Source organism: Ischnura elegans, chromosome 4 (genome assembly GCF_921293095.1).
Source record: "Ischnura elegans chromosome 4, ioIscEleg1.1, whole genome shotgun sequence".
NCBI lineage: Eukaryota > Metazoa > Arthropoda > Insecta > Odonata > Coenagrionidae > Ischnura > Ischnura elegans.
The window spans coordinates 96,202,251-96,225,011 of record NC_060249.1 but is presented as its reverse complement, the minus strand read 5'-3'; the positions used below and the strand labels follow the sequence as shown (position 1 = coordinate 96,225,011).

General features: G+C 39.7%; 1 protein-coding gene and 1 long non-coding RNA gene across 2 annotated transcripts; one reads left to right on the top strand and one right to left on the bottom strand.

Moving 5' to 3' along the window:
- Positions 1–2,223: 2,223 nt before the first annotated feature.
- On the bottom strand, positions 2,224–11,340 carry LOC124156899. Its single transcript, XR_006864422.1, has 3 exons — positions 10,747–11,340; positions 4,241–4,337; positions 2,224–3,893 (listed from the first exon to the last, which is right to left on the bottom strand). It is a non-coding gene; the product is annotated as an uncharacterized LOC124156899 (long non-coding RNA).
- Positions 11,341–19,331: 7,991 nt separating this feature from the next.
- LOC124158197 (RISC-loading complex subunit tarbp2-like) lies at positions 19,332–21,684 on the top strand. Its single transcript, XM_046533385.1, has 2 exons — positions 19,332–19,344; positions 20,903–21,684. Exons 1-2 carry the CDS (start codon positions 19,332–19,334, stop codon positions 21,682–21,684), a joined length of 795 nt encoding a protein of 264 aa, XP_046389341.1.
- The last annotated feature ends 1,077 nt before the right edge of the window (positions 21,685–22,761 follow it).

The window sequence follows — 22,761 nt, the reverse complement described above, 5'->3', positions numbered from 1 at the left end:
TGCCCACCGCAGAGCACTGAAGAGCTCATACGGCTAGCCAGCGCCATTGAAGCCGACCAGGCCGAAGATGTCACCTACATACAACCTTCTAGACCACCAAAATGCACGCACTGTCCAGGATGCCACCTGCACCGAGACTGTCCCAGCAAACCAGGCGGAAATTCAGAAAATCTCTTCCGGCCCACCCACCCGTCAATAGGGGCCACACAACCGGATGGAGCAGCTATAAACACCCCCCGAATCCAGGTGGAACTTGGCGGCGAAGTACTCCACGCCCTCATCGATTCAGGAGCCGGAGTGAACCTAATAGCTGAACGTTGCCTGCCAGTGGCCTTCCAGAAACTAGTCCAAGGAGAACCCACAACACTACGAACGGTAAAGGGAGATACGTTCCTAACAACGGGGGACCTGCAGACCATAGTCACCGTCCAAAAATTGCATCTACCAGTAACGTTGCACATTATACGGGACATGGAGGAGGATCTCATCCTGGGACACCCCTGGCTTCGAGGCGCCGACGCCGTCATAGACTACTCACAAGGTATAATCTCCTTCGGCACTACGGGCCGAGTCACTGCAGCCTGGACGCAACAATCAAAAGACGCTCTGACTCCGGATATGGACAGGATGGTCCCACCATCTATCCGTGTCGTGACACAGCACGCGGATTTATACGAAAGAGTCCAGCAAGCGCAACAAGATGATCCAGAGATCGCAGACATCAGGGAGAAACTACTGAATGCCCAGCAGACACCCTCAAGGACAAAAACACAGAAACGATTCCTTAAGAAATACAAGGACGACATCGATCATCTGTGGTCCCGGCCGGGCCAAAAAGGACCTTGGAGGCTATGGGTCCCGCTAGCTTTGCGAAAGGAAGTTCTCCAACGCTACCACGATACGCCATTTGAAGGACACTCTGGAATCAAGGCGACCTACACTGCCCTAACTCAAAAGTATCATTGGCGAGCAGCACTCTCCGACGTCCGCAAACACGTACAGAGCTGCTTGAATCGGGCCTGCAAGAAAGGAGGACAGCGAGGGACTACAAGCTCACTCCACGTCCACAACCCACAGAAGTCATTGGAGGATGTCGCTGAAGACCTCATGGATCCTTACCCACGCACTGCAGAAGGAAAAGTCAGCCCATTAGTGACTACAGGCCTCGTTCAACATGGACGGGAGCATTCCCCATGGGCGACGCCAAAGGTCCATACCGAAGACCTCCTAGCAGCATCCCCACGATCCCCACAGAGCCCACCACATCCACCCAGGAAGAAACCTTTCCCCGGCAGCGATGCCAAGTGCACAGTGCCAACCAAGGATATTCTATGGACCGACAACATACGGCCACAATGCCCCCACAGTGTTTCTTCTCGCGGGTTTTGCGCCATCAGGGGAGGGGTGGATTGTTGTGCTGCATTGGAACATGGGCAAAACCCACTTGAAACACGCGCCCCCGGTGAAGAACGCGTCACCACGTGACCCTCCCCACTCCACCGGAACGCTCCCCTCATCTCCTCACCTTCCCCACTCCAGCCCGCTGCCTTCCCCTCACACCACGTGATTTCCCCACTCCCGCTTTTAATTGCGCACCTGCCCTCACACCCCGACCGCACACCTGCACAGCGAACGCGTCACCTCGTGACCAAGCGGAGCACCCTCATTGGACGGAGGGAGGCCAGGGTTGGATATAAAAGACGCTGCCCGGACCATGGAAGGCAGTCGGGGTTGAGGAGGCCGAAGCTAGGACTAAGAGCGAGCATATCCTCATAGTTCCTACCACAGGCCCTCAATCGGCCGGATGCCCCGTAAACTGCGGGTGGACCGGCGCCGCACTCTGCCGGATGCCCCGTAAACTGCGGGTGGACCGGCGCCGCACTCGCACCCTCCGCGAGGAGCGCGCACGCTGTCCCAGAGGGTCCTCTCCCCGGACACCGCCGCCCGCCTGAGGTCATCACCCGCGGAAGCAGACGGAGGACGAGGCCCATGACCCCGCCGTAGCGCCTGGACCCGCCGCCAACGCCGGAACTCCGCCAGAGCTGTTGCGGATCCACGCAGATCCCCAGAGAGGCAGTTCCGGACAGAGCCGGACCCAGCCACGCGGAAGCAGCAGCCGCGGACCTCGCCCGACCTTACCGGCACCCCCTGTAACTTTCTGAACGCAATAAACACACCCCCCCCGGGTGTTTTAACATTCCTATCCCGGCCTTTATTTTCCTCAGCGCCATGATTACCCGATCCCAGGTCTCCCTCGCAACCGAAAATGTCGCTGGAGCCGCGACAAGGGCAGTGTAAGTTTAAGTGAATATGTAAGGAAAACTCCTTCCTAAAATTAACTAGTGACCCAGGCAGCCACATTTCACCTCCCACAGGCGACGGCCTTTCCGCAGGAAGAGCAACTATCGTGATAGCAGCCTTTTCGCAGGAGGAGCCACTATTGTGCTAGCGATATATTATATTTACGAACTTAAATTCTAGTGACCCAGGCAGCCAAATTTCACCTCCCACAGGCGACGGCCTTTCCGCAGGAGGAGCAACTATCGTGATAGCAGCCTTTTCGCAGGAGAAGCCACTATTGTGCTAGCGATACATTATATTTACGACCCTAAAATCTAGCGACCCAGGCAGCCACATTTCACCTCCCACAGGCGACTGCCTTTTTGCAGGAGGAGCCACTAAATTTCTAGCGATACTTTATATTTACGACCCTAAAAACTAGTGACCCAGGCAGCCACATTTCACCTCCCACAGGCGACGGCCTTTTCGCAGGAGGAGCCACTATTGTGCTAGCGATACATTATATTTACGACCCTAAAATCTAGTGACCCAGGCAGCCACGTTTCACCTCCCACAGGCGACGGCCTTTTTGCAGGAGGAGCCACTATTGTGCTAGCGATACATTATATATACGAACCTAAAATCTAGTGACCCAGGCAGCCACGTTTCACCTACAGGCGACGGCCTTCTCGCAGGAGGAGCCACTATTGTGCTAGCGATACATTATATATACGAACCTAAAATCTAGTGACCCAGGCAGCCACGTTTCACCTACAGGCGACGGCCTTTTCGCAGGAGGAGCCACTATTGTGCTAGCGATACATTATATACACGAACCTAAAATCTAGTGACCCAAGCAGCCACGTTTCACCTCCTACAGGCGACGGCCTTTTCGCAGGAGGAGCCACTATTGTGCTAGCGATACATTATATTTACGACCATAAAATCTAGTGACCCAGGCAGCCACATTTCACCTCCCACAGGCGACGGCCTTTTCGCAGAAGGAGCCACTATATTGCTAGCGATACCTTATATTTACGACCCTAAAATCTAGTGACCCAGGCAGTCACATTTCACCTCCCACAGGCGACGGCCTTTTCGCAGGAGGAGCCACTATTGTGCTAGCGATACATTATTTTTACGAGCCTATTAATTAGTGACCCAGGCTGTCACATTTCACCTCCCACAGGCGACGGCCTTTTTGCAGGAGAAGCCACTATTGTGCTAGCGATACATTATATTTACGACCCTAAAATCTAGTGACCCAGGCAGCCACGTTTCACCTGCCACAGGCGACGGCCTTTTCGCAGGAGGAGCCACTATTGTGCTAGCGATACATTATATTTACGACTGTATTAATTAGTGACCCAGGCAGTCTCATTTCACCTCCCACAGGCGACGGCCTTTTTGCAGGAGGAGCCACTATATTGCTAGCGATACATTATATTTACGACCCTAAAATCTAGTGACCCAGGCAGCCTCATTTCACCTCCCACAGGCGACTGCTTTTTCATAGGAAGAGCACCTAAGAATTCATCGAACGATGATCTATCAATAATTTCTGATGTAAACTTCTATGTATATGTTGAATTGTTTTGAGGGGGTATACGTACCTGAAATAGATAGTATGACATTTCTAAGCTTGAAAAATACTTTATCACTAAGTTATCTTTTCTATTAATGTCATTTTATAACATAATTGTCTTTTTGCAGGCTTATGATCACTTTGTTTAAAATTATTTATTTTAAGTAAGTGCTTAATTATAATTAGCTCCATTTTGAAATTTTGATCTATTAAGTGAAGTAGCCATTTTTTATAATATGTTCAGGTTCACAGCAGTGAATAATAATGTTTAGGGTTAATACATGACTTTTCTGCTTGCTTTGTGATCAGGCAAACATTTAGGAACTACAGTTGTAATAACTATACATCTCTTAAGAAAATAAAAACATTACGTACCATTACATTGTTCACCAGACTGCACTTCTCATAATGGAGTTATTGGATGATGGAACTATCATCAGTTAGACAGTATTCCTGCATGGCCAACACGTTCCTTTTAGGAAAAAGAAGGAAACTATAAGCATGATACTAATTCCACTGCATACCATAAAGTGAATCAGGATTCTTCAAATCAGTGAATTTGACTTTTTTCAATTTAAAACAATTAGGTGATCCAGTTAACCATGCATCATTGGAAATCATTGAGAAAAGGAATTTGAAAAGATTCCTTCAGTACAATGAAAGGATAGCTATGGTAAAGTTGACCTAACAATTCCATAGTGATACGCGTGTCATGCCTGCAACAGGAGTAAGAAGTCTAAGACTTGAAGATATCACTTCAGTGATTTCATAAGAAAGGAGGAAAGAATTAATTGATTACGTGATTTTAATGATGTCATCGGCTAAAGCAAATTTGTTAAAAATAATAGGAAAATGTGGTTCAGGAAATCCAACGAAGAGAAGAAAGGCACCTGGAATCCTTTAAATTTGAAGCTGTGGTAGCCAACACTAAGTAAAAGAATTGCATGCAAAGAAGATGCACATAAAAATGCCAGGGAGCAGATTAAGATTCCATCTTGAGTATTTTAGTGATGCAGAGGTTAAACCAGATTGAGTAAAAATGCTACCCCAGGGGCGATGAGCAGAGATCAACAGTAACCACAATCTAGTGATGAATAAATGCCATCTGAAATTGAAGAAATCAATGAAATTTGTGAAGAACTGATATTTGAGAAATATAAGGAGCTAAAAATAATCAATGTCTTTCAGAAGTAGGTAGACTTCAAGATAGGATTATGTTGGACAGGAATCACGATGATGAGCTAGAATAATATCAAGGTGGGACATGAGCTAGAATAATATCAAGGTGGGATGTAATGAGCTAGAATAATATGAAGGTGGGATATGATGAGCTAGAATAATATCGAGCTTGAGTTGGGATACTGCTAAAAGCACTGGAATAATTGAAAAGATTCCTCCAGTACAACTAACTGAGAAATAAGTTTAAGACACTAAGATATCACTGAAGTAATCAAACAGTTCAGGAGGAAAGAAATAATCTATTTAGGTGACAGGAATGCTGTCATTGGCTGAGGAAGGGAAGGAATCAGCAAATTTAATTGGCCTAAGGAGTGAGACTTGAGGAGTGGATGCTCAAGGACCCACGCAGGATCTCTGAAGAATAATGCCCAAGTGCTTAACCCTTTTGCTGCTTCAATAGATTTTTCATCGGTTCCATTATTTTGCCTATTATCCAGAAAAAAATGAATTGAATCATTCATTTGACGTCGCTGAATGTCACCGCACGAATGGACGTAGTTCCGCTAGAATTTCGAGCAGATGACAGCACCTACGACCGAAGGGAGGGTTTTTCGAAAACGTAGATATTTACCCGCGTGTCGTGTTGAAAGGAAAAGTTTTTTGAAAGTCGTGGAATATCCCCGCATGTCGCAGGCAATAACCATAATGTTTTTTGCGGGTATTCCCGCTTGTAGCAGCGAAAGGGTTAAAGCACTGGAATGCATGTGAAAAGATTCCTTCAGTATAATGAAAGTATAGATATGGTGAAGTTAGAGACTTAACCGATAAATTCCATAGTGGTACAGATTTATGTATCTACATCAGATAAGGATAGAGAAGTTTAATAAATGAAGACATCACTGAAGCAATCAAACAGGTAAGGAGGTAAGAAATCCTCCTTACAGGAATTTCTTCATCGGCTAAGGCCAGGATGGAAAAGTAACAGGAAAATAATTCTGAAAAGAACAAAGGAAATCCAACAAAGAGGAGAAAGGCACCCATCCCACAGCTTTGGTTGCCAACAGTTTAAGAATCGCATGCAAATAAGATGCACATGAAAATGCTAGGAAGCAAAAGAATCCACAATAACTATTTTAGGGAAGCAGAGGTATAGGGACCAGATGAAAGACATAATGCTACCCTGGGAGGCATATATCATTAGTTATCACTATCTAATGATGAATAAATGCAGTCTGATATTCAAGAAATAAATGAAATCTGAAGAACTCATATTTGAGAAACAAAGAGCTAAAAATATTAACTTTCAGAAAGTAATAGATGGCAGGATATGATAATATTAAAACTAAGAAATCGAGGAAATGAGATAGAATAATATCAAAAGTGGGTTTCAGAAGGCTGCCATATAGGTTTGAAGGAGAAGAAAATTTATTATGAAAAAGCCAAGGATCGTTGAAGTGATACATTCGCATGCATTCTAAACCTCAGTTCTTCATCGAATACATTAGAAAGTAGAAGGATGCAAAAAATTACCAAGGACAGGCTTGCCGCAAGAGAATAAGGAAAACAAGCAAGTATGAATAAATGCCAAGGAAAAGATCGGCAATTTATCCTCCAAAAAAGGAAAGTAGAATCAGTCATTAGAACTGTCTGAAACCATTTCAAGGAATTGTGCACAAGAGCTAGCAGTGTAAAGTAGAATTATGGAATTTTTTTGATTGAAAACAAAGAAAGGGAAGAAATGGAATGAGTACCAGAAGGACTTTTACAACTGAAGAAAACTTAGCCCAAATGTTATCGAAGAAGAAAGTGATACAGAAAAATATAACATGGGAGTGTCTTCATCTAAACAACTGAATATGACTCTGCAAATAGAGATGTGTTAAAGAATAAGGGTCTAAGAATACAAGATATTCCAACACAGCATTAACCCGTAGTGTCGGGGAGCACTATCACACTCCTCATGCAATGTCACTCTTAGATGCTGATAATTACCCAATCATACAATTGTCAATATTCCTTCTATTTTAACATTAACTATATTCTTCAAATTATAAAAATTACCTCTTATTACCAAAAATTTGTCAAATAATATAATAAAAAGGTGAAACCACATATAATAAAGATTTCTTAAATTTTTTGAACATAAATATTTACTTGTTTTTGAGACTTAGTTTTTTTTCCCTAACCTACTGCACAATCAGCAAAAATGCCTTGGCACTTTAGGCATAGTGCCTAGAAAATCAGTTAGCACTCAAAGGGTTAAGCACGATAAGAGCTGCTGAGAAGTGAAATGTGAAAGCTGTAAAAATTTGGTGCTCTCCAAGAATCAAGATCAAATGGATCAACCAAAGAAGTAATGAGGAAGTAATAAGATGAGTGCGAGAGAAGAAGTCTTCAAAAAACCCTAAGGAAAAGAACAGACCACTATGATTACCACATTATGATGGCCTGATGAATAAAATCTCAGAAGGAGACACATTGAGAGAACGGCAAAATAGTCACACAGGAAAAACTATTCAGGATGCAAGGGAAGAAATACAACACCATGAAAATGTTGCTGTTTCATTCTTGTGTTGGCTATCAGCCAGCAAGGTTGGCAGGTGTGAGAAGGCACTGCTCATTTTTTCAAGTGTATTAGTCTCGCAGTCGCACTTAGTGCAGTGCATGTGTCGCTTATAAAAGTTATTCGTTCCTGCACATTGTGCATTCATTGCCCACATCAAGTTAAACTTCCAATCAGCCAACAGGTTATGGCCCCAGCATTCTTATCAACCTCAAACTGACCAGGAGTGAAAATTGTTAGTCGAGAGAAAAGCGTTGAGAAGAATTCATGCCGCCAGTGTTAAGCGAGAGAAAATGGCGGATGAAGGGAAAGTGCGCAAAGACTAATTACTTGAGGTTGAATCAACATGACGTTGAACCAGCTATACAAAATCATTAGTGAAATGTATAAGACAGGTTAGATACCAAAGGATTTCGAGAGGAACATTATAATCCCTATTCCTAAGAAGAAACTAGCGGAGAAGTGCGAAGATTTTAGGACCATAAGCCTTACTACACATGCATCAAAGATACTGACAAGGATCATCTATAGAAGAATAGAATGAAAAGCAGAGAAGAACTTGGATGAGGACCAATTTGGATTCAGAAAAAACAAAGGCACAAGGGAAGCAATATTGGCCCTAAGACTGCTCATAGAGAAGAGAATGGAAAAGAACAAGCCAACGTTCGTTGCATTTGTGGACTTAGAGAAAGCATTTGACAACGTGGATTGGAGCACAATGCCTGGAATCCTAAAGGAAATTGGGGTTCTTTATAATGACAGAAGAATCATCCATAGTTTATACAAAAACCAAGTAGCCGTGATAAAATCAGGGCCCAGCTGTGAAGAAGCAAGAATTAAGAAAGGAGTGTGACAAGGCTGTACATTGTCACCCATAATTTTCAACGTTTACATTGAAAAAGCCGTTAATGAAATCAAAGAAAAGTAATTGGGAGTGAATATCCATGGAGAAAAAATTAGCATGCTAAGATTTGCCGATGACATAGCCGTTATAGCAGAAACAGAAGGATTTGAAAAATATTCTGGTTAACATGGGTAATGAGTAGATATCAACTGAAAATAAGCACGAAGAAAACCTAGATCTTAGTATGCAGCAGAAGAGAAGAAGTCAAGACCAACATTAAAATAGGGAGGCAAAAACTGATAGAAGTGGATGAATTCTGTTATTTGGGAAGCAAGATAACTAGTGACGGGAGAAGTAAGAAAGAAATTATCAGCAGAATATCCCAGGCGAAGAGAGCATTCCACCAAAAGAGAGACCTGCTTACAGCGGGAAACCTATATATGGAAGTAAAGAAACAATTTATAAGAACCTACATTTGGAGTATGCTCACATATGCAAGTGAGGCATGGACAATGACTGAAGCGGAGAAAGCAAGGATAGAGGCCTTCGAAATGTGGGGCTACAGAAGAATGTTGAAGATCAAATGGATCGACCGAGTTAGTAATGAAGAAGTCCTCAGAAGAGTAGGAGAGAGGAGAAGCATCATGAAAACCTTAAGATTGAACAACCTTATAGGCCACATCTTGAGACATGATGGCCTGATGAAGACAATCTTTGAAGGACAAGTGGTACTTGAGAAATTCTCATTATTGACCTACCAGACGTCCGATGGTTATTAATTATATCCAGAGGCTGTAGTAGCCAACACCATCAGGGTGATAAATTAAGGAGAAAGTAAAACAGATGCACAAAAGGGCTTCAGCTGTCCACTTCATCCATGCGATTCACGAACAAAATAGCACCGAATGAAAACATTTTCCTTACCAGCTGCACACAGATTTATACAGAATAGAATGAAGACAACTTAACAATAAATCAGCTCATGTCTGACAATATCATCAGCTTCCCTATTATTTTGACTGATGACAAAACACACAAGATAAAACATTTAGCAATTCACTTTAACACCACGAAAAATATGCCTTTTGATATGCTTTGCTGTCTGTATCACAATGGATTTCACCAGGCTACACATTCAACAGGTCCTGGGATCTTGCTCTAATGGCCGTAAAAATATGAGTAATCTACTGTCTGCCATTACCATACTTAAGAAATTCTCATTATTGACCTACCAGTACTTGCCCATATTTATGTTTAAGTTTCATGCTAATTTTATATGTGAATTTATGTAGTGTACTCGTATGAAATTTATAACTTGCTTCATTTAATCTTTCTCCCATCCCTTGCCCTGTCAAAATCAACAGTGGGTCACACTGAGTGCCAAGGAGCGCAGCTAAGAATTAAGGCTGGGGAAGGTTTACATATAAATAATTCCGAGGTGTGTGGGGGTATGGAATACCCCCCAGGATAAGCAGTAGGTGCAAGATTAATAAATTATGGAATTTTAAGAGGAACGGTTCAAAATGGTGAGTTTTACTGCTTTCCGAGGGATATTTAATTAATCCTTACACTATCCTGTTAGTAACATCAATCCAATTAAGTTAAAGAAACTTTCTCTGAGCTCTGGGGGGTTTATCCCCCTAAACCCCCCACCCCCTCACTGTGCTGCTGCAAACAGGTCCAGTACAAACACTAGCACCCTCTCCATGCTCATGAAATATTGCAGTCAATGTTGTTGGTCAACTTTTCTTTATTTCAATAGGAACGATAAATTTAGTAAAGGGAAACATTAGCAAATGAGAAAAAGTTTTATAGCAATGCTACAATTGCTTCACAGTTACAATTGCTTTACAATGCCAACCTCAGCAACATGACGACCCAGGGACAGCATCCTGTCCTCGCACACTTTAATTTTCTAGCAGCAGTCATTGTAAATGCAAGTAAGGGAGTAAGAGAAAACATTTAACTAACTTTAAAAAAGAGGTAAACCCAATGTATCCTCGTATTGAATTAAGTGGGTCTGCTATGTTTTCGTGATCATTGGGAATACGAAGTAATTCGTTAATCGGAATACCTGGAAAATATCTGTAAATTAGGTTGTCCATGATTTATCCATAACTGAAGGTCACGAAATTTCTAGCAACAGAAATGTTCATCGATTGTTTCTGAACTTCAACCTAACATCTGTATAAAGCCTGACTATCGACCTGCACTGACCAAAGCAATTGACCACACATTGACATGCACGAATGAGATCACTGAAGTCACTTAAATACAAAGAAAGTCGTTACTCACCGAAATATGTTGAGGCCTCCGCGCGATGCCCGAAGTTGAGATGAAATCTTCCACATGCTGGAAGCAGTAAATTTTTAAGCTGCAGTTCAGAAAATATTCTCTCGATGGAGAATTGAACCAAACAGCTGACGCCATCATTATGGAAGGCACAGGAGGCCACGGCAGGACGTCCAAGCGAAATTTTCAACTTCTCCTCTGTGGTAAATTTGAGCGTTGGTCCGGATGGCATTTCTTTGCTGGAGAATTGAAGCAAACAGCTGATTCCACCACTACAGAAGTTGCAGGCGGCTGTATGTCCGCAGTTCAAGCGAAATCTTCCACTTGGCAGCAGTAATAGATTTGGACGGTATTCCAACGCAGTAGAAGTTATAAAACAGCGAATGCCACCTTAACTGAAGTTACGGAACCATGTTCCCGACACAAATAGTGATTAATGGATCTGGAACCCCGTAGTAGGATCGTTCACGGCCTGAAAAGGAATAATCATACCATGTTATTAAGTGACTTTCTGTATTAATAATCCCCAAGTAAGGTAACCCTAATTTATCCCTAAATCGACTCCCAAGTGTCTGCTGAGTAATCATTATCATTGAGAATATGAAACTATTTTTTTATCCAGACACCTGGAGAATATCTGAATGAGGAACTTACATGAATTTTTTTTATTTCACAGACTGACAGAAAATTATTTTCTGAAGTCATCAAAGAAAATAGCTTGTAAATCAGTTCTCCTTCGTGAGATATTCAGCAATAAATATAACAAATTTCATAGCCTGCCATAAACTTCCTCCCACCCCAAGCCACCTCCGACGAAGCCTCGATGACATCATAGGTGCCTAAACATCACACAAATCAATTGTTGTGATTGTTTGTAATAGTTGCCTGCCATTGTGAGAACTTTGTTTGTGAGACGTGTTGATTGTTTTCTATTTAAAGATAAATATCCGACAATAGGCTCGGAAGCCCTCATATTGTGTGTTTTTTATAATGTTAATATCTGAGTAAGGACATAAAATATAAAAGTGGAGCAGTGAAACCAAATATTTTATAATACCAAAGTAGCATCGTTGTAGCAGTCTGAGCCACAGCCGTTGGAAGGGGGATACGTTAATTGTAAGTTGATGTTATCGATGGCATATTATTCATCATAAGTATTTAATTAGAACAATTTTGATGTTTATTAATTTCTGCTATGCTATAATATACAATAAATTCATCCATTTCATTACTGGTACCGGAGAATTCGTCGTTTAGGACTGCCTGTGCTTTTATTATGAGGTGAATTCCAGTCAATGCAGCTTTTGCTTGCTGATTGGAGGCATCTAGGAACATCTTTGTGCCAAAATAGTGTTATTTTCAACGTGACATCTCCTGTTAAGCTACTGCTAATAAGCACAGTACCAGTGGTTGTAATGCACAAAGTTTGACAAGGTTGAAAAATATCGGCCAAGAGTTTTCAGTGTTCCATCGTGATTGAATTGTAAAAAGTGCTGTTACGCTATCAATAAATGTCTAACAGTAGTGTAAAAATCCTCAGTGGCGTGTTATCCTCCGTTGTTCACCATAAATATGACATTTCACGATAGAGCTATCAAGATCAAAACTGTGCGTGAAGTTTGTTATTGTATTATTATTCTATTATTTCAACGAATAGTAGTGAGAAAAGTCACCTGTGTCACTTGTGTGGGCTAATTTAAGGGTTTAAATCAGTGAATAAATAGTTGTTTCCATCATAACGAGCTCTGTTATTTTAAGTTGTACGTGATGAATATAAGAATGGTGGCAACTTCCAGTTTTTGATAATTGCATTTGCCTATTTCCCACTATATTTTTATGTTGTATGCTAGTATATTGTCTATGGATTTGCCTATGTTATTGAAATAGTTAGTAGCTTTCTGTGTGTGTTGGCAGCAGAACAGATTCTCGATCTCACATGTGGATTGTGTGCAGACTTTTGCAGTGATTTCATACCATAGAACGGATAGGGCTACCTTCTCCGCTACTACAGCATTGCCAGAATCAACAGAACAGCCTTTTAGCTTACGATCGTTATCCTCCAGTACTACAAGTTTCTTTTACATCTCAATTTGCCACCGACGTTTAGCAATGATTTGTCTTAAGTTTGAAGTGAAGTCATCAGCACTAAAATCTCAGTCAGCGGAAGAGTTACGGTATCCTAATTTTTTTATCTCACTCATTTGAAGATACCCAGAGAAAATGTAAGTCGTGCCTCAGCATTTTATCTTTTCTAGGAGAAAAATTTCGACTCGGTTCATAATTGGTAGAGGCATTTAGAGGAGGTATTAGCAATTTTGTATATTGCGATCTCATTAACCTGTTGGAGACCTATTTCTATGGCCATGTCTAGAAACATTTGACCCGCATGTGACTTGCAAAACAATGTGGTTCACACCACTGTTTGCTAATAATTATTTCAATGTATAGCATATTGTAAGCGCTCATGGAGAGAAAGTCATATTTAATTTTGTTACAATTTTAATTAATTTATAAAATTGGAGATGAAAAAAATGTTTCCTACAGAGTGTAGGACACATTTTTACACCATCAGTACACAGCTATGCCATATTTGTGATTATCGGGGAAAAATCAGTGGCAGGAGCAGGAGGCTGCTGTGGGCCACTCTGCGATATACAAGGATAAATATTTGAGAGGAAAGTGTAGGTGCAAATTAAAAAACATCCACTCCGGTACATTTATTTATTTTAATCTGATGCATTCTGGCATATTTTGGGAAATATGAAGTTCACGTAAAATTCCTTTAACTTTTCCACCATTTATATTGCACAAAAAGTGATTTTCCCTCGGCTTTCTATTAATTGAAAAACCTAGAGGATACCACAACATAAAATCACAATATGTATTTTTTATTTAATATTTCTATCTGTTTCTACACTTCGTAGATATCTCTGCTTCTTCTGCGTAGCTTATTTCCTTCTTTAACTTTCATGAAGGTAACTTATACTTTAAACTCCTTCCCTAGGAATATCTTCTATATTATTTCTACTGTATAGATACATTTTTCTCAACTTATACGCAACCAAACTCTACAAATTAGGTACCAAAATGCACAGAATTTATCAGAGAACATGCGACGGCATATCTTACTTCCTAAATATTGCTAATGTTTCCTAAAATTAGTTTTTAAGTATTTAAAAAAAACGGTAAATATTCCTGATGTTAACGGCGCACAAACTGATACATTTGTTCATTTGCAACAATATCTCGCTTTCTTTAAATAACTTTTATCAAAATGCGGCTGATTCCACATTCAAGTCTCCCTCTGATACGTAAGTATGAGTCATCATGTGCATTTAACAGAGGATAGTGTAATTACTTCCAATGTTGTGTTTTGAGAGGTCCTCTGACCTAAATTTGTACATGAATATTCCAATTAAATTTGTACATGAACATTCGAATTGAATTTGAACATATAACCCTGCCTTTTTTTTACTACATTTTAAATTAGAAACATGCCTATCCCTCTGTGGACCTGCATTGAAAAGAGCGGGGGAAGCCCGCTGGGAGCGGGCGCATCACGCTCACATATATAATAATAGGGGCACTTGATTTCCACCGAGCCTTCATTATCAGATATTATCCCATGAGGAATAGCAAACAAAATAGTACATTTTAATCAACAGAGAGACCTGTGGGGAAAACTTAATTTTTGCTTCATCTTTCATATTCCCTGATGGCAAATTTTTCATTGGCATTTCCTCAATCGGTTGCCTGGTTTCCTCTGAAGGAAGGAAACAAACAATCGTCTCACAATTTTGATGTTTGATTTCCTTAGATTACATATACGACCAAAGAAAGAGGCTTCCTCTTCTGCCTTTCAGACTGCCAAGTCCCATTGAGCATTTGATCTCTAGTTTCCCTCTCCAATTTTCACGCAACCTTTGTTTTAATTTTTACTGATGAAAGGAAATCACTCATTGAATCATGGCTGGCCAATTCTGTGTCACTTTGAACATCACAAATGAATCCATAATGATTGTCTGATCCCTCTTTTCGATGACGTTTATTTTTGGATGTTGCATATAAGTACATATGCCTTTTCTTCATATATCCCTTATCTCTTTCTGAGGAAACAATTTTTTTGTAAATTCTCCTCGGCTCTTGCCCATTAGTTCTTTGTGAAAAATGCACATTGCCTTTCATATTGGAAGTTACTGATATAATGGCGCACCTAGTTTCGTAGGACCCCTTAGACATAAATTTACTCTCTTCCCTCTTATGTACTTTGCCACGTAAGAGTTGTAAAACTCCGCAAGATTGTTAGTGACATTATATGTAATAAAAAAACAAGGGACTGACTACCCAAGGAGGAATGAAAAGTCATTATGACATCATCTTGATGTCATTTTCAAGTCATGGCTTGGTAGTCACGGTGACCTCAAAATGGTCCCTTGAAATGACATCCTTCGTGACTCATGATGATGTCAATATGACCTAAAATGACTACCTATCATTTTGACCTCATTTTGACCTCACTTTGACTATTTGTGACCAAATCTATTTGTTTTTCTAATGACAATTCATACTATAATTTCTGTATTTAGATTGTCATTTAGGGATAATTAAACACTTCAGATATGAAACTCAACCTTTATTAGGGTTTATTGCAACAAAAAACAGATAGATTTTACAACAAGAAATTCCTCAGGATTTGTTTTTAATTTTCCTTTTAATGTTCCTTTTCTCCCTCTTCAAATACAAATCGAGAAAAATCATCTACATTGGCCATTTCAGTTGATTCTGTTGCATTTCCTTTCCCTTCAGTTGCCTCTAGTTGCTTAAGCAATTGTCTTGAACCACCGCTAAATCTTTGCCTTCGTTTTCATTACTTTATCCTCAGAGAAATTTTTCCATCGTGGGACTGCAAACAAAGGAAAAAATAACATCAAGAAGCTGAAAGTATCTAATTTCGATGATACATTAAATAGAAAAATTGATACTAACTGCATATAGCCTTAAGGTATTGATGTAGGGGTTGTTGAACATAATTTTTCCAAGCTCTCCATCCCAATTGATGCAGCGAGCAAATTCATTTGAACACATATATCTGGTCGCATGGGCTGAAAACTCCATCAGTATGATCAACTGCAATTTGTCTAAGATGTTAAACCTGTGAGAAAGGAAACCAAAATAAATTTTAACTTTTTCATATGGCTCAAGAAGGGAAAATAGAAGGGTTAATTTGATGGATGATGTAGCGCAGATAACAGTCAATTTACTCACAAATGATTTGAAGAGAGATATATGAGGTTTTCAGGAGCTCTTCAAAGTTGTTTAAATCCTTCTCGTCATCCAGAGAACTTTTGGCATATTAGCTGCTTCAAACATCCCATCTTCTGGATTAATATAAAGCAAATTTTCATTTCCTTTTCCTCTCCTGTATGATTGCAATCTCTTGTCTCGTTTGTAAAAACAAACATAAATAAATCAAGAAATGGCAGATAACGAACGCTCCATTGTTGATTTGAAATGAAGACGGATATTTATTATTGGCTATTATTCCCGTAGTGACGTACGCACGGGCTCTCACCGAAAATATTATTGAAAACGAGGAGAAGCTTAATTATTTCTTACGCAAATGCAGCAATCAGCGACGATGAGTTATTTCAAAAAACCGCGGCGCATTCTAGTTTAGAAATGGCGCGTCACGGATTTCCTTCGAAATATTTTGGCGAAATAGGTTCGTTCCCGGGGACTTTCTTGCGGTAAAAGCGAATAATAGACCATTTTTAAGGAACAATTATCATATATCGTCATTAAATCTCGGACGAAAATCGATAAAAATATCGAGAACAAAAAAATCATCATAAATATCATCCGATATCCATTAAAACAAACATAAATAAATCAAGAAATGGCAGATAACGAACGCTCCATTGTTGATTTGAAATGAAGACGGATATTTATTATTGGCTATTATTCCCGTAGTGACGTACGCACGGGCTCTCACCGAAAATATTATTGAAAACGAGGAGAAGCTTAATTATTTCTTACGCAAATGCAGCAATCAGCGACGATGAGTTATTTCAAAAAACCGCGGCGCATTCTAGTTTAGAAATGGCGCGTCACGGATTTCCTTCGAAATATTTTGGCGAAATAGGTTCGTTCCCGGGGACTTTCTTGCGGTAAAAGCGAATAATAGACCATTTTTAAGGAACAATTATCATATATCGTCATTAAATCTCGGACGAAAATCGATAAAAATATCGAGAACAAAAAAATCATCATAAATATCATCCGATATCCATTAAAACATGACGATATCCTAAACCAATATTTGTATCGGACGATACAAATATCGCCCATAAAAATCGCCTACCGATAAAATACCACGATGTATCATTTCATAAAAAAATCTCCAGCCCGATAAAAATTTGCCTTCAGATAAAATATATCACGTTATATAATTCGATGAAAAAATACCTCCTATTTAATATCGCGATATACCATACATTAGTAAGTTTTTAACGCACCGATTTATGGTCTAGCATAAACGAAGGCCCACCCTATACATATTCCAGCCATAAACATTTTCCCAAACTAATTTCCCGATGCCAAAACATGATAATTTATCGCGCGCGACGACGCGATCGGGTGATAAATCACGATGTTTTATCGCGGCTGCGGCTTTTATAAGACAATAAATCGTGATATTTTATTCGAGCAGCAATTTTTATTGGATGATATTTCGCGATATTTTAGCAGTGGCGATTTTTTATCGGATTATCAAGCGTAGTATTTTATCAAATGGCGATTTTTATCAGGCCCGATATTTTTTATCGGATGATATATCTTTATATTTTATCGAAAGGATATTTCTACCTTATAATAGTAGTTCCGTAGTATTTTATCGGAAGGCTATTTTTAACGATTTCGATATTTTTAATGGCTCAGTTAATTTATTGCACCCGATATTTTTATTGGACGATATATCGTGATATTTTATCGGTTCCGATATTCTATCAGTCCCAATACTTTTATTGGGCCCTTTTTATCGGACAATGATTTTTCGATAATGTACGAAACTCGAATTCGTATTCCCGATATAATTAATTATCGCGATATTTCACGATACATATCGCCCTGGGCAAGTGGCGCAATCACGTCTTGGGGTATCAATAGGGGAAAGGAAGGAGGGGAGAATTTTAAGGCTTTTAAATTTAGACCTAAAACCTGGCTATGCCACTGCGTTAGTGGCCTATTGGATCTGGCCATTGGCTATTGGGAGATGGGTCCCAGGAGTTCAAACCTGGGATGAAGCTTTGGGCTCCCCAAAATTAATAATTATCTGTAGAACTTGCCCATGGAAAGGAACTGGCCCCCCTCCTTATGGTGTGATATTCGCATGCGCGGTTGTGTGATTAAGTGTCAGGGGTGAGCTCTACCCTCACCTTTCCGAACCAACCTTCAGGTTGGAATGCAGGGAGAGCCAGTATCGTAGACAATATTTGATAATTTTTTTATATGCTCTCACTTTTAATGAAAACATCTACAAATGAATTCAAAGTCAAAATGACGTCACTTTGACATCAGAATGACCCGCAAAAAGTCACCTTCACGGTTATGACTGAATAGTGACTTTTCGTGGGTCATTTTGAGGTCAAAGTGATGTCATTTTGACTTTTCTTCCTCCTTGGGTAGATAAGAGACTGTTAGCATAAACGATATCCTCCCATAAACCGCAACTTAGGAAATGAGGGATCAAGTTTTTCTCTCCTTCTTTGGGCCCTTTGCAATAATATATATCACATTTACTATGGTTTTCGAGGGTTATATTTCCTTTTCTTTAGCCAGTTACTCTCCGATATCTCCACTTCACGTAACTAGTCGGTTGTTCCATTTTCTACTTTCCTAGAATCAAATCACATTCGACAGCAAGGTGGAAAACAAAAGGGTCTCTCTCAGAGGTTGAAGAAAAAATACCGATAGGTAGTACCGAGAGTCCGGTAGTACTTGGCAGTATTTAAAAGCGGTACTACCTTATCGATACTAGAATTATCGGTACTTGTATGGAGGTACTTCGACAGCGCTGCCATTTTATGTTTTATCAATGAGGCAACTACTAAAGTAATGAGCGTTGATAATATTACAAGCGAAAATAATCTTGCCATCCCTCTATTCCCAGACGTTTATTTTTGGACGTTGCAGAGAATTCCAGATGCCTTTTCCTCATATAATCCTAATTCCTTTTGGGGGAAACGATTTTTTTGTAAATTATCCTGGGCTCTACTTCATTAGTTCTTTACAAAAATGTTATGTACATCGTCTTTCATTTTGAATGCTACTGATGCAATGGCATACCTAGTTTCATAGAACCCCTGTAGCATAAATTTACTCTCTCCCTTCCTATTTACTTTGCCGCGTAAGAGTTGTAGAACTTTGCAATATTGTTGTGACATTATGTTATAAAAAAGAAGTATGGAGTGATGAGATAAAAGACTACTAGCATAAGTGATACCCTCCCATATGCCGCAACTGATGAAATGAGGGATCAAATTTTCCTCTCCTTCTTTGGGCCATTTACAGTAATATATGTCACATTTACTATGGTTTTTGAGGGTAATATTTACTTATCTTTAGCCGATTACTCTCCGATCTCCACTTCACCTAACGAGTTGGTTGTTCCATTCTCTACTTTCCTAGAATCCAATCACATTCTATACAGAGGTGGAAAAACACAAGGGTCTCTCCTAGATAAGATAATTATCAGTATCCATGAGGATTAAACTGCACAATTTCGATTTTTTCCAGCAAGAATGTTAAATTCCATGGCCACTTTGAAGCATTAATTATAAATAAAAGTATTCTAATTGCATATAACTTGAAACCTAATTTTATGAAAATTGCAGCCAAATGATAAATGTTCAAAATTGGTAGGTGTTATGACTTAATCTCAAGGTATGAATACATAACTTTTTCCTATCAAGGAAAAATATGAATGAATGAATAATTGCTTATTCGTCAACCTCTAATTAAATGGGCAAATTTCACAACGGGCAAGATTTGGGCCAGCAGGTTCATTATTGCCATTGCTTTAACATTTCATATGGTACTCCAAAAATTGTAGTTTCCTTGCAAGTCAGACTCACTATGTTTATACAGCCATTAGAATGATAAATCTGCCAGGGATTGCCATAATAATATTGTTTTTTATTTCTCATTTATTTTTGAAACAAAAACCTGCCTGTATTACCAAACCACATAATTATTGTAACAATAAAGGATAAAAAATAATAATTTATAATATATTAATAATACTTTTCATTTCAATTATTAAATGTGTACACCACAGTTTTTTACAAGTCTCTTTCCACAATGCGATCAAATTAATTAAGATATAACAAAAGTTCGCTAAGAGCATGATACTAATATATCATGGCACTAATATACATAGTATATTAGTATCATGGCTAAGAGCATGTACTATATGATGGCCTCAAAAGTGCAATAGGAATTATAATAGAAAATAATAGGTAAACTCAAACGTGGTCGCTTCCCCATCTCTAAGCTGAATTGTACCAGAATTTCTGTATAAAATTCTCTGTATTGTTTTTCACTATGCAATGACCCACCATTAACAATTTTGATTTACTTATAAAACAAGTAATATGGCTGTACTTACATAAGACAATGCATGTTCAATGCTCACTATTAGGATATGTCATGACTCGTACAAAAAATACAATTACCTCCGAATATGCATGGCAATGAGTAACAGGGTAACCTTCCCTAGTCCATTTCTTATTTTCGAATTATTTTATGGTACTTCTACAAAACAACAAGTTGATTGATTATAGATATGAAAGATTTTTTTAGCCACTGAAGGCAAGAAAATCAATGCTACTGAACAGTGAAATGAAGATATTTTTCTAAAGTAAACAGAACTGTGACCAACACATCGAATTTTATTTGATCGCAGTATTTTAGGCATAATTATTTACAATTCAAGATATGTAAAATCCTACCCTGTCTTTACATCAGACAAATGTAAACATATTTTCACTCACTTATATACAACAAATATTAAAATAATGATCAAATACATCAATACAACAAATATTAATGATCTGTAACCTTAAAATAAATAAATAAATTAATAAATAATCCGATAAATTAGTTCGTGCGCAGCTTCTGGTTACAAGTGGCGTTACCACAAAAGTGGCACTTGATAAGTATGACGCTGCGTCTGTGGCTGTCTCCCCGTATGCTGAGCAGGTGACAGAGAATTCTGTTGGTGCGCTGGCAGAGCTGTGTGCACAACAGAACCTCAAAGAACCAGAGTACCAACTGGTGGCTGAGTCTGGTCCTGCGCATTCGAAAACATTTGTCATTCTCTGCCAGGTGCTTACGCTAAGGGAGCAGGGGAAGGCTCGCACAAAAAAGCAAGCCAAACAAATTTCTGCCAAGCTGATGATTGACAAGATAAGGGAACATCTGGCCATGGCCTCACCTTTGATCAGTGAGACGAGAACGGTGAAGCAAGCTGAGAAGGTGAAATTTGAGGAGAAAAATTATCAGGCTGCCATTGATGGCTACTGCTCCATCAAGGATAAAGATGGTGGGAGTTCAGCTGGCAAGAATGTGAGCCAAACGCTCAGCACGTCTCACCTGATGCTGCAAGAACTCTACGGTCCTCAGCTGTCAATTTTGAGAGGTTTTGCGTTGAGCCACACACCCAAGGAGACTTTGGAGAAGTTTGCAGAAGGGAATGACCTTCCTCTTGATTACATGTTCATGAAATCTAATCTTGGGAATGCATTGTGCGCTGCTAGTCTGGGTACCACTCCGGAGTTGGTGAAATTTGGTGAAGGTCCTGACAAGAGTGCAGCTGAAGAGATGGCGTCGGTCAATCTTCTTCACGCTCTGATGATGATGATCGGGCGCTGCGAGGAGGAGTGACCATAAAGCGCAGCAGCTCTGCACTTTTTCAAATAACGGTGGTGCAGTCGACCACCATGTGGAGAGCCTTTATTTTTTCTGGCTGTGCTTGAAATGCATTTACATATATCTTTTGTTCTCTTGCTGATGAATTAAATTTATCTATGTTTTGTATTAAAAAAAAAATAAGAAAAAAAAAAAAAGTCCTTGCCGTCATTCTGTTTCTTGTCATCTGGATTTTTTTTCGGAGCGTGGTAGGGTAGTCCATCAATGCAGGTTCACTGTCGATTACGATCCAATCGTGGCCATCCTCTGTTTTTCTTAACGGCGCCTCCTCCTGCTTTCATCAGGGCAAGGGCGACGTCATTTTCGGTGATTTCTGGTCCAGTCTTGCAGTTATTTTGTAGGTAGTTGGTGATGCCCTACGTGGTGGCCCCTTCGGTTTCATGGATTGCCTGGATAGCCTCCACTACTTTCCCCGCCAGACGCGGGTTTCTTCTCTTTTCTACTCCCTTTGCCGCCTTTGTTTGGCAGGATTTAGATGTTACGGGCGGAGAACCCGGCTTAAAACTGAAGCTGATGAACCAATACAATCATTTTTAAGGTCAATCCATACATTTCTTTCTGCCAGCAGGTGTGAAGTTGGTGTTGTTTCTACCAGCACTCGGTCAGGAGTTGACAGCCCTAGAAAAGAAAATCATATTACAATCGAGGACTCACAGATCTAATTTTTAAAAACCATTTGATAGATTGAAACCTATTCCCTTTAATTAATATTTTTGCTGGTTGCTAAACACAAATAAGGTTTCATTCTCTTTTGGCAATTTCAATATTGGTTCAATTATGTCTGAAAAGGGAAGGCAGGCATCCATAATAATCACTATATTGAAATTGTTGATGAAAAATGAAATCATCCCCTATAAAAATTTGTTCATTCAAAAGACAAATGTGTGCTCAGTAATTTTGTATTATGTAAATTGTAATGTTCTTGAAGCTGATATTTTAAATGACAAATAATTTTTCATTTAGGAATACTTAAGGAGAAAATAATGTTTTCCTTTCGTTCCTTTGCAAGTAGATCAGAAATCAGTCTTTTTT